The 12,066-nt window shown below is 37.8% G+C and overlaps 1 protein-coding gene across 1 annotated transcript in view; it reads left to right on the plus strand.

Annotated features, from left to right (window-relative positions):
• AKAP10 (A-kinase anchoring protein 10) overlaps nucleotides 1–12,066 on the plus strand; it is a 79,071-nt gene that overhangs the window by 32,623 nt on the left and 34,382 nt on the right. Inside the window, exon 5 of the mRNA XM_043583246.1 lies at nucleotides 10,108–10,206. Within this exon, the coding sequence (XP_043439181.1) occupies nucleotides 10,108–10,206 (99 nt within the window). The remainder of the gene's footprint in view (nucleotides 1–10,107; nucleotides 10,207–12,066) is intronic.

Consider the following 12,066-nt stretch of genomic DNA (forward strand, 5'->3'; position numbering starts at 1 on the left):
CAGGCCAGGAGATACTGGAGAAACAAAGCGGGACACTTGGCTCTGCTCTGGTGGCACTTTGAGTTCTGGTTTCCTTTCTGTCTGCCTGCTGCCATTTCCAGGTCTTCAGATACATTTGTCTAGTGTTTTTAGTTGCATTCTGTGGGGTGGGTGAGGTGTGCTTATTTCATCTTGACCCAGTCCTTAGGATTTCAGAGCAAATCAAAGAATGAGTATCCTATATAGATTTTCTGTTTTCCCCTTAAAACGCAAATATATTAAGAAGATGATGGTCTAACACCTGCCTCTAAGGTTTCTGTTGTAATCATTTTCATTGTATTAAAACTTCTTGAGCTTCACAAGGTGACCGTAAAGGAATTTGTAATGGCCTATTGCTTTTATAACTAAAGATTGATGATACTAAGAATTCAGAATTGACGTGTAATTTCTTCCGAGTAACTTCTTTAGAATATACTGGTGTTTTGTACTTGCATTTAAGTAGACACTAAGTTAGGGTGCCAGGTGGCTCAGTTGGTTAAGCGTCTGATTCTTGATCTCTGCTCAGGTTATGATCTCACAGTTTGTGGGTTCGAACCTCAAGTCTGGCTCTGTGCTGACAGTGAAGCCTGCTTGGGATTGTCTCTCTACGCCCACCCTCCCACCCCTCCTGTGCTTGAGTGCTTGCTGTCTCTCTCCCTCTTTATCTCTCAAAATAAATAGCCTTTTTTTTTTTAAATTGAAAACTTCTTAGTGAAATACTAAAGTGAGTAATGGAGTTTTGAACATCACTCAAATAATTGAAGGAAAGTTCTTTACTTCCAGTAATCTGTCCTCATGGGTTCCTAAAAGGTATGTTTTTAAAAAGCAGATGTTTTAAGCATTTCTATGTTCCTTTGTTCTTTTATTAAAAGAGTATTTTAGAAATTGAACCAAAGCATTTATCTTTGCTTAGCCAAGCATTTATTGAGTTAAAACTGTTTCATTTATTAATTTATTAAAATGTTTAAAATATGTTAATGTCCTTTTATTCTTAAAACTGAGTTTTTCTGATCCAAAAGAAGGGTGTAACTTCATTCTGTGTTTCTGAAATGAAATACAGTTAATATTTTATTTAAAGGTATCAAAACTTCTTTCAGTTAGTTTAATCCCCTCAAAAATGTGCATTAACGTCTGTGCAACATCTTACAGTACTTGTCTGGGATTGGCAGCTGTTTTTAGTTGGTGGAAAAGCAAAAACTGAGAAACAACACAGGTTCTGATTTTTAGGCTTTTTGATAGGCATTTGCTTCAAAACTAGTGTCTTTGTTCTGATTAATAATTTGCTCATAGTGGCTATACAATAAACATCTGTTGAGAGAGTGGAATTAGCTTGGATTATGTTAGACCTAGTTAAAGGCAAAACAGTCCCCCTGAATCTTCACAATTGATACCTTTCTTCAAGGCCCTGGGTGTAGAGAGGATTAATTAGTTAATGTAGAGAAAAAACAAGCACAACTTCCCTTCCCCAAAACATACCTTTTTATAGCTCTCTACATTAGAGACAGTACTGATCATGAGTCATACCTGAACTTTTGTCCTAACTCTGGGACTTTCTCTTCTTTCCATGAATTCTTTTTTCTTTCTCTGTTGTGGTAAACGAGATCCATGAACTCTACCCTCTTAACAAATTCTTAAGTGTACAGTACAATACTGTTAACTATACATACAATGGCGTATAGCAGATCTCCAGAACGTATTCACCTTGGGTAACTGAAACTTTATACCTGTTCATCGCAACTCTCTATTTCTCCCCTTCCAGCTTCTAACAGCTACAGTTCTATTTTCTGCTTCTCTGAGTTTGACTGTATTAGATACCACATATAAGTGGGATCTTGCAGTATTTGTCCTTCTGTGACTGACTGATTTTATTTAGCATTGTGCCTTTTTTTTTTTTTAATTTTTTTTTTTTCAACGTTTTTATTTATTTTTGGGACAGAGAGAGACAGAGCATGGACAGGGGAGGGGCAGAGAGAGAGGGAGACACAGAATCGGAAACAGGCTCCAGGCTCTGAACCATCAGCCCAGAGCCCGACGCGGGGCTCGAACTCACGGACCGCGAGATCGTGACCTGGCTGAAGTCGGACGCTTAACCGACTGCGCCACCCAGGCGCCCCTAGCATTGTGCCTTTAAGGTTCATTTATGTTGTTACATAAGTTAGGTTTTCCTTTTTTTTTTTTTTTTTTTATGGCTGAATAGTCTTCCATTGAATGTATGTACCACATTTTGTTTATACATTTATCCATCCACGAACCTTTGGTTGTTTTTATATCTTGGCAATTGTGAATAATCCTGCAATGACATGGGAGTACAAATATCTCTTCAAGATCCTGATTCAATTTTTTTAAATAAATACCCAGAAGTGGCATTGCTGGATCATAAAAGAGTTCAGTTTTTAATTTTTTGAGGATGCTCCATACTGTTTTCCGTAGTAACTACACCATTTTACATTCCCACCAACAGTATATGTGGACTCCAATTCTCCCAATTCCTCCACATCTCACCAACATTTGTTAACGTGTTGTGTTTTCTTTTTGTTATTATTATGGTCATCCTCACATGTATGAGATGGTATCTCATTGTGGTTCTGTTCTCTTGATCTGTATGTCTGTGTCTATGTCAGTACCATACTGTTTTCATTATTGTAGCTTCATAATATATTTTGAAATCAGGAAGTGTGATGCCTTTAGCTTTGTTCTTTTTACTCAAGGTTGTTTTTGGCTATTCAGGTCCTTTGTAGTTCTTTATGAATTTTAGGATTGTTTTTTCTATTTCTGAAAAAAATACCTTTGAGATGTTGATAGGAATTGAGTTGATCACTTTTGTTAATCACTTTTGGGTAGTGACATCTTAACAATATTAAGGCTTCCATTGCATGAACACAAGATGATTTTCCATTTATTTGTGTCCTCTTTAATTTCTTTCAGCAGTGTGTTACAGTTTTAAGTGTACAGATCTTTCACTTCCTTGGTTAAATTTATTCCTAAGTATTTTATTCTTCGTGATGCTATTGTAAGTGGGATTATTTGCTTAGTTTCCTTTTTGGATAGTATAGTTTGTTGTTAGTATACAGAAATGCAACTAATTTTTTTTTTATTTTTTAAAATTGGTTTTTACTTACTTTAGAGAAAATGAGAGACAGAGCATAAGCAGGGGAGGGTCAGAGAGAGAGGGAGACACAGAATCTGAAGCAGGTTTCAGGTTCTGAGCTGTCTGCACAGAGCCTGACACAGGGCTAGAACCTGTTAACCATGAGATCATGACTTGAGCCAAAGTTGGACATTTAACCAACTGAGCCACCCAAGCATCCCGAGATGCAGCTAATTTTGGCATATTGATTTTTGTATCCTATAACTCTGAATTAAATCTGTCAGGGTTTTTTTCTAATTTTTGTGTCTTTTTTTTTAAAGTTTATTTATTTTGAGAGAGAGAGAGAGAGAACAAGAGCACAAGCAGAAGAGGGGCAGAGAGAGAGGGAGATAGGGGATCCCAAGTAGTCTCCGCACTGTCAGCACACAGCCCAATGTGGGACTTGAACTCATGAACTGTGAGATCATGACCTGAGCCGAAATCAAGAGTCAGATGCTTAACTGACTGAGCCACCCAGGCACCCCAGGGTTTTCTACATGTAACATTAAGTCATCTGCAAATAGAGGTATTTAACTTCATTCTTTTCAATTTGGAGGCCCTTTGTTTTCCCCCTATCCCAATAACCTTGGTTAGATTTCTAATACTATGTTGAATAGAGGTGTGAAAAGTGGGCGTCCTGACTGCCTTGTTGCTGATATTAGAGGAGAAGCTTTCAGTTTTCCACAATTGAGTATGATATTAGCTGTGAATTTTTCATGTGTGGCCTTTATTATGTTGAGATCATTTCCTTTTTTTTTTGTTCCTAGTGTGTTGAAACTTTTAAATCATGGAAGTGTTGAATTTTGTTAAATGCTTCTTCTGCATCTATTGAGTAGGTCATATGATGTTTATCCTTCAGTTTGTTGAAGTGGTGTATCACTAGAATTGATTTCTATATGTTGAACTGTCCTTGTACTCCAGGGATGAATTCCACTTGGTCATAGTGTGTGATGCTTTAATGTACTGTTGAATTCTGTTTGCTAGTATTTTGTTGAGGGTTTTTGCATTTATGTTCATCAGGGATATCGTTCTGCAGTTTTCTTATGGTGTCTTTGGTTTTGGTATTAGGGTAATGCTGACCTTATAAAATGAGTTTGGAAATGTTCTTTCTTTTTTAATTTGTTTGGGATGAGTTTGAAAAGGATTAGTGTTAGTTCTTTCTCTTTTTTTTTTATTTTTATTTTTAACATTTATTTATTTTTGAGACAGAGAGAGACAGAGCATGAACGGGGGAGGGTCAGAGAGAGGGAGACACAGAATCTGAAACAGGCTCCAGGCTCTGAGCTGTCAGCACAGAGCCTGATGCGGGGCTCGAACTCACAGACTGCGAGATCATGACCTGAGCCCAAGTCGGCCACTTAACCGACTGAGCCACCCAGGCGCCCCGGATTAGTGTTACTTCTTTAAATGTTTGGTAGAATTCACCAGTGAAGCCATCTTTTCCTGGGATTTTCTTTGTTGGAAGAGTTTTGGTTACTGATTTAGTCTCCTCACAAATTATAGATGTGTTCAATTTCTGTTTCTTGATGATTCAGTGTTAGTAGGTTGTATATTTCTAGAAGTTTACCTGTGTCTTCGAGATTGTTGGCATATATCTAGTTTGTTGGTATATAATTGTTCATAATAGTGTCTTAAAACTTTCATCTCTGTGGCATCAGTTGTTATATCTCCTTTTTTATTTTATTTATTTGAGTTGTCTTTTTATTTTGGTCTGCTAAAAGTTGGTCAATTTGGTTGATCTTTTTAAAAAACCAACTCTTTGGGGCACCTGGGTGGCTCAGTCGGTTAAGCATCCTAGCTTCTGCTCGGGTCGTGATCTCACAGTTTGCGAGTTTGAGCCCCACGTCGGGCTCTGTGCCGGCAGCTGGAGCCTGGAGCCTGCTTTAGATACTGTGTCTCCCTCTCTCTCTCTGCCACTCTTGTGCTCATGCTCTGTCTCTGTCTCTCAATAATAAATAGATGTTTAAAAAATTTTTTTAATAAAAGAATTTAAAAACAACTCTTTTCTTGATTTTTCTGTTGTTTATCTATTCTGTATTTTGCTTATTTTTGCTCTGTTATTCCTTCCTTCCTTCTAACTTTGGGCTTAATTTGTTATTTCTAGTTTCTTCTGTGAAGCTCTGTAAAGATGTTCTTTGACATCTTTCTACTTTCTTAATGTAAGCATTTATAGCTATAAATGTCCCTCTGGATACTGGTTTTACTGCATCCCATTTTAGTATGTTGTGTTTTCATTTGTCTCAGGATTTTTTTTTTTTTTTAAAGTAGGCTACATGCCCAGTGTGAGGCTTGAACTCACCATCCCAACTTCAAAAGTTGCATGCTCTACTGACTGAGTCAGCCAGGTACCCCTGTCTCCAGATATTTTTTAAATTTCCTGATGTATTTTTCAACTCATTCATTGTTCAAGAGTATATATTGTTTAATTTCCACATATTTCTGAATTTTCCAGTTTTCTTTTTGCTTTTGATTTCTGGGTTTATTCCATTGCTGTTGGAAAAGATACTTGTTGTGATTTCTGTCTTAAATCTAAAACCTGTTTTTGACTTAACATGTAATCTGTCCTAGAGAATGATCTGAATGTGTTAAGAGGGTGTATTCCCTTCTGCTGCTCTAAGGTGGAATGTTCTGTGTATGTCTGTTAGGTCCTTTTGGTCGGTGGTGGTGTTTGAGTCCTCTGTTTCCTTCCAGTGTTCTGTCTGGATATTCTGTATCTATTTTTGAAAATGTGGTATTGCCATCTTCTATTATTGTATTAGTGTTTATTTCTTCCTTCACTTCTGTCAGTGGTTGATTTAATATTTAGATGCTCTGATGTTAGGTACATCAGAATAAATACAGAGATGTGTTTATAATTGTTATATCTTCTAGGTGGATTGACCCTTTTATCATTGTCTCTTATGACAGTTTTTGACATAAAGTCTATTTTTGTCTGATATAAGGTTAGTCCCCTTCCTCCTGCTGTCTCTGGTTACTATTTGCATGGAGTATCTTTTCTGTCCCTTCACTTTGAGCCTATGTGTGCCCTTAAATCTAAAGTGAGTCTCTTGGGGTGCCTGGGTGACTTAGTCGGTAAAGCGTCTGACTTCAGCCCAGGTCATGATCTCATGAACCGTGAGCTCGAGCACCCCTTCGGGTTCTGTACTCACAGCTCAGAGCCAAGAGTCTGCTTTGGTTCTGTCTCCCTCTTTTTGCCCCTCCCCTGCTCATGCTCTGTCTCTCTGTCTGTCTCTCTCTCTCTCAAAACTAAAATTTAAAGTGAGTCTCTTGTATGCAGCATGTAGTGGGATCTTTATTATTTAAAAAAAAATTCAGCCTTTGTCTTTGGGGAATTTAATCCATGTACATTTAAAGTAATTATTGATAGGGTAGGATTTACTGTTGCCATTTTGTCTTGTTTTTGTGAGTGGCTTTTAGGTTTTTTCCCTCTTTTCATTTCTTGCTGTCTTCCTTTGTGTTTCCTTGTTTTTATGTAGTGACACACTTAAGATTTCTTTCTCATTCTTTTGCATATCTTCTGTAGATATTTTTATTGTGGTCACCATAGGACTTACATAAAAGATCTTATAGCAATCTATTTTAAGCTGATAACAACTTCAATCACATACAAAAACTGTTTTTGCTTCTCCCTGCCCCCCCCACCCCAGCACTTTCTTAACTCAAATAAGTCATTTAAAATTTTTGTACATAAGGTTTTTTTTTTCCTGTAAAAATAGGAATAATAATCTATTGTTAAAAAAAATTATTCTGTTAACCCAGGGGTTCTCAAAGTATGGTTTGCACACCCATAGAGTCCCTGAGAATTTTTCAACAGGTTGCATGTAGTCCAAACTGTTTCCACAGTAATTCTGAGATGTTATTTGTCTTTTTCACTGTGTTGACCTTTGTAGTGATGGTGCAAAGGCAATTGTGGGAAAACCTGCTGGCCTTGGGCCAGATTGTACAAATCGTCATTTTGTGCTGCTACATACTCCCAATAAAACTAAGTGCCGCTTTTACTGAAAGATGTCTTTGGGGAAGTAGATAATTAACTTTATTAAATCTAAACTCTTGGGTGCATGTATTTTTTAAGATGTAAATGTTTTTATTTTATTTTTAAGTTTTTAAAGTCCAGTTCGTTAACTTACAGTGTAGTATTAGTTTCAGGTGTGCACTTCTGTACAAAACCTAGAGCCCATCGCAACATGGGTGTATGGCTTTGTTTTTGTGAGCTCAATTAGCTGCTTATTTAATGGAATATCATTTTTACTCCAAAGAATGACTACGGTTACAGACTTGGGTATTTGCCAGATATTTTCTTAGAAATGAATGAATTAAGCTTGACATTTCACGGAAAACAGCTGACAGTATTTGCCCGTGGGTAAAGTTTGAGCTTTTCAATGAAAATTAGAATTTTGGAAAACTCGTATTCACCACCCTATGCTTTGACAGCTTTAAAGAGTGTTCTGATAAGATGTTTGTGATATTAATGATGTGATTTCTTTTTTTATACTATATGATGCAGGGCATCAACATTTGGAAGGTCTACATAAGTCAGTGAACCAATATTTTCCAAAATATTCCAAAAAATTTATGTCGGGGCACCTGGGTGGCTCAGTTGGCTAAGCATCCAACTTAATCTTGACTTAGGCTCGTATCATGATCTCACGGTTTGTGAGATTGAGCCCCGCCCACATTGGGCTCTGTGCTGACAGTGTGGAGCCTGCTTGGGATTCTCTGTCTCCCTCTCTCTCTGCCCCTGCCCTGCTCTCTCGCTCTCTCTCAAAAATTAATAAATATTTAAAAATTTTAAAAATAGGTATATATGATGTAATAAAATCATGAGTAAAAGGTCTCCTAACATGGGAGATACACCATTGGATTTTAATATAACAGACAAGTTCACTGATAGGGTTTGCACTTCTACCATTCTAACTTACCGTTAAGAAACTACCACTGTCACATTTGGGTGTAGTATCAAAGAAGAATTTATCCACAGTGATCTCAAACAGCCATTAAAATACTCCTTTTCCCATCTCTGCCTATCTGAGGCAAGAGTTTCTTAATGTAGGTAAAAGGAAACCCATTCCTCTATTCACAATACTTGTGACACCAAACATGTGGGCTTTCCACACCAAGCGCTTCTCCAGTTCTCTCTGTGGTCAGTAACTGGGGGTCCTACTGTTCAATTCGTTCTGGCCATAACTACCCAGAGTTAGGGCAGACCTCACAGGTTAAGGGCACTGTTCCACAAGATTGCCTCCCACTTCAGATGCCAGTCGCAAGTCCCAAGTACATTTGTCACCTGTACTTCTGGCCAACCAGCTATAAATCTGGGATTTCCACAGCCTCTCCTCAGGTTCTGTAATCTCTTATGATAGCTCACAGAACTTTGGGAAACATTTTATTTACATTTACTGATTTATTTTAAAGTACATCAAGGGGTGCCTGGGTGGCTCGGTTGGTTAGGCGTCTGACCTTTGGTTTCAGCTCAGGTCATGATCTCATGGTTTGTGAGTTTGAGCCCCACGTTGGGCTCCAGGCTGACAGCATGGAGCCTGCCTGGGATTCTTTCTCTCCCTCTCTCTCTCTACCCCTCCCCTGCTTGCTCTCTCTGTCTCTCTCTCAAAATAAATAAACTTAACAAATAATAATAAAGTACATCATAAAGCATGCAAACGAACCACCAAACGAAGAGGTGTATAGGGCAAGGTCAAGAAGATCCCAAGTACAAAGCCTTTGTCTCTGAGGGGTTGGGGGTGTGCCACCCTCCCAGCACATAGATGCATTCACCAACCTGGAAGCTCTGAACCACTTCATTTAGGGTTTTCATGGTTCTACAACATGGGCATAATTGATTAAATTATTGGCCATTGGTGATTAACTTGATGATCCCCAGCCCCTCTACCCTCCCTGGAGGTTGGGGAGTGGGGCTGAAAATTATAGTTCTGTAATCACACAGTTTGTTCCTCTGGCAACCTGCCCCATTCTGCAAGTCACCTCATTACCATAAACACTCCTGTGGTTGAAAGGGGCTCATTATGAATAACAAAATATGCTCCTCTCACCCCTGCTGCTTAGGAAATTCTAGGGGTTGCTTTTAGAAGCTGTGTGCCAGAACCAGAATGAACAGTGTGTGTGTACACGCACCAGCACATTAGAATATACTTCAGCCAACACAGAATAGTACGGCAGATTGAATGCCAAGGCAGATCATGAAAGTCCAGCAGTTTGCTATCAGGACAAAGAGCGTTGCAAAATGTAAAACAAAGCCCATTTCTCACTAATTTTTTCAGTTTGGAAAATCTTTTTTTTTTTTTTTTTTCCACATAAAAAATACTGTTTATGTTAACTTACAACAGATTTAATATTGTTAATTTTAACCGAATCAATAATTTTCTTATTTTTTATTTCTCATATGTTAATACCTGTAGATAAAACATTAACAAAAGCTCTTTAGGTTCTTCAATTTAACTTAAGGTTGCAAAGAAGTCCTGAGACTAAAAAGTTTGAGATCTGTTGTTTTAACCTTCTAGGGTTGTTGAAAGTCGAACGAAGGTATTCATAAACCTGAAATCATTTTGTAAAATATTTTAAGTGCAGGTTTATAAATAATTTTGCAGTTCCTGCTGTTAACATTGCTGAGCAAGTCCTTTACGTTGAGATTTTGGAGAAGAGACATGGAAAGAGGACATGCATAAATAATTGCTGTTAAGGAGCAGTTGGTTAGTTTAGAGGAGGAATAGGGGGCGGAATTCAGGCGTAACTTCTCTGTTCCACAAACCAAACGGTGAAGAAGCAACATTGTTTTCTCCCGTACATATTTTTTTATGTATTTATATTTGTAATAAATGTGGATGTATTTGTGTGTGTGCACGCACACGCTTGGGCATACAGCAAACAGCCCCGCTGTTCATGATTGTAGCCCGTTACTGGTCCAAGTGTGCTTTGAATTTTGAAGTTGTCCCCTTCTTCCCTTGCAGGCATAGAACAAGATGCAGTGAATACTTTTACCAAATACATATCTCCAGATGCTGCTAAACCAATACCGATTACAGAAGCAATGAGAAATGACATCATAGGTAAGCAGTGCTTGAAGCTATGGCAAATAAAAAAAAAAATAATGCCTGTTTTTGGTTATTACTTAAGAGACTCTTTTATGAAAATGGAAGTCAACATATCCCTTCTTAGTCTGTGTTCAGCGTACTTTAGTATATCAACTGTAGCTCACTTAAAAATTTTCTCTTCGTATGGCAGATGTAAATTCTTAGACTTTGGCTCAAATAACAGCAGCAGCAAAAACAGTAGTGGCACTCAAAGATGTTGAATTCTTACTGTGTCCCAGACAGCATTATAGGCACTTTCTGTGGATAAACTCTAACCTTCTAAAAACCTGTAATATAAATACAGTTATTATTTTATAAATGAGAAATCTGAAGCACAAAGAGGGGATTTAATTATTTGTCCAAGATAACACACCTCAGACATAGCAGACTCAGGATTTGAAAACAGACCGCTACAGGGGCACCTGGGTGGCTCAGTCAGTTAACTGTCTGACTTCAGCTCAGGTCATGATCTCGTGGTCGGTGGGTTTGAGCCCTGTGTCAGGCCCTTGTGCTGACAGCTCAGAGCCTGGAGCCTGCTTCAGATTCTGTGTCTCCCTCTCTCTCTGCCCCTCTCCTGCTCATGCTGTCTCTCTCTCAAAAATAAAAACATTAAAAAAAGAAAAGGCGAGAAAATAGACCACTACACGTTGACTGGTATGCTATTTGGCAATGTTTTTCATACTGTAAATTCAGACTAGTCTCCTCTTATGACCACACCTTCCTGCCAAAAAAAGACTAGAATAGAAAAATGAAAGTGCTTCACAGTAGTAAGGGCAAACCTCATTTCAGGAAATTGTTTTCATCATATGTTTATGTATGTATGTATATACTATGTCATGTAAACCTATTTCTCTGTAGGTCATAGTAAAAAAAAAAAAAAAAAAAAAGAAAGTTTTTACTCTGTTGTATAAGAAGGACCTTAGAGGCACCTGTAATCACAGATGAAAGTGATTTGTTTATTCACTAAACAAATATTTATTATGTTCCCATCAAGTCCTGGTACTGAGTTTTATATTTTTATTGCAGAAACTTGATATTTTTGATTTATGAAATATAGCATGTTATTCTTCTAGCAGATTCTTCCCAGCATGGGGCTCTTTCAGTCTTTATCACAGATACTTTGCATTCATTCATTATTGGAGACAGCAAAACCTTTTCCTGTCTAAACTGTAGTTCTTAATTTGGCCCACCATACTTCCCAGTGAACAACTGTTGACTATTTTAGGGCTTGTCAGATGTTGGCCCCATTGTTTTCCTTTTGTTTCTCCCACACAGATAGACTCTTATACAGGTCTTGAGGCTGTTGATTGTCCCCATTTGCTTGTATTTTGGGTTTTCACCCAGTTTTGTTGCAAATGTTGTCTTTGGAATTTGGCCTTTCTATGCAGTTCCTCTATTTTTATGTGGGAATTTGTTACAACCATTTTCCACACTTCTCTAGACCAGCATTTCCTCTGCAACAGGACAACTGGGGTGTGCTAACTGATTAGAATTTGGCTATTTGAGATATTGATTGGCTAGTGATTCCTTTGGGGATTTGTTTGTGCCAGTGAATAACCAAACTATGCAGGGGTAGGGGAGAAAAGGGGGGGGTGGGTTTCAAGTAAAATATTTAAAAATGAAATATCACTTCAATTATTTTCTTTCCTTTTCTTTATCAAAGTAATGATATAATCCCGTGAGGGGAAAAAAAATCTTTTGAAGTATAAGTTGGTAACATTTAGTGATCAAGAGATCTGAGAAAGTTAAAATGTTAATTACCTATGTTTTTAGACCGTTTTTCTTCTTTGAACCTCATTCTTCTGAATCCTACCCCGTTTTCTTCTCTTTCAGTTA

This window comes from Prionailurus bengalensis, chromosome E1 (genome assembly GCF_016509475.1).
Source record: "Prionailurus bengalensis isolate Pbe53 chromosome E1, Fcat_Pben_1.1_paternal_pri, whole genome shotgun sequence".
NCBI classification, from domain to species: Eukaryota; Metazoa; Chordata; class Mammalia; order Carnivora; family Felidae; genus Prionailurus; species Prionailurus bengalensis.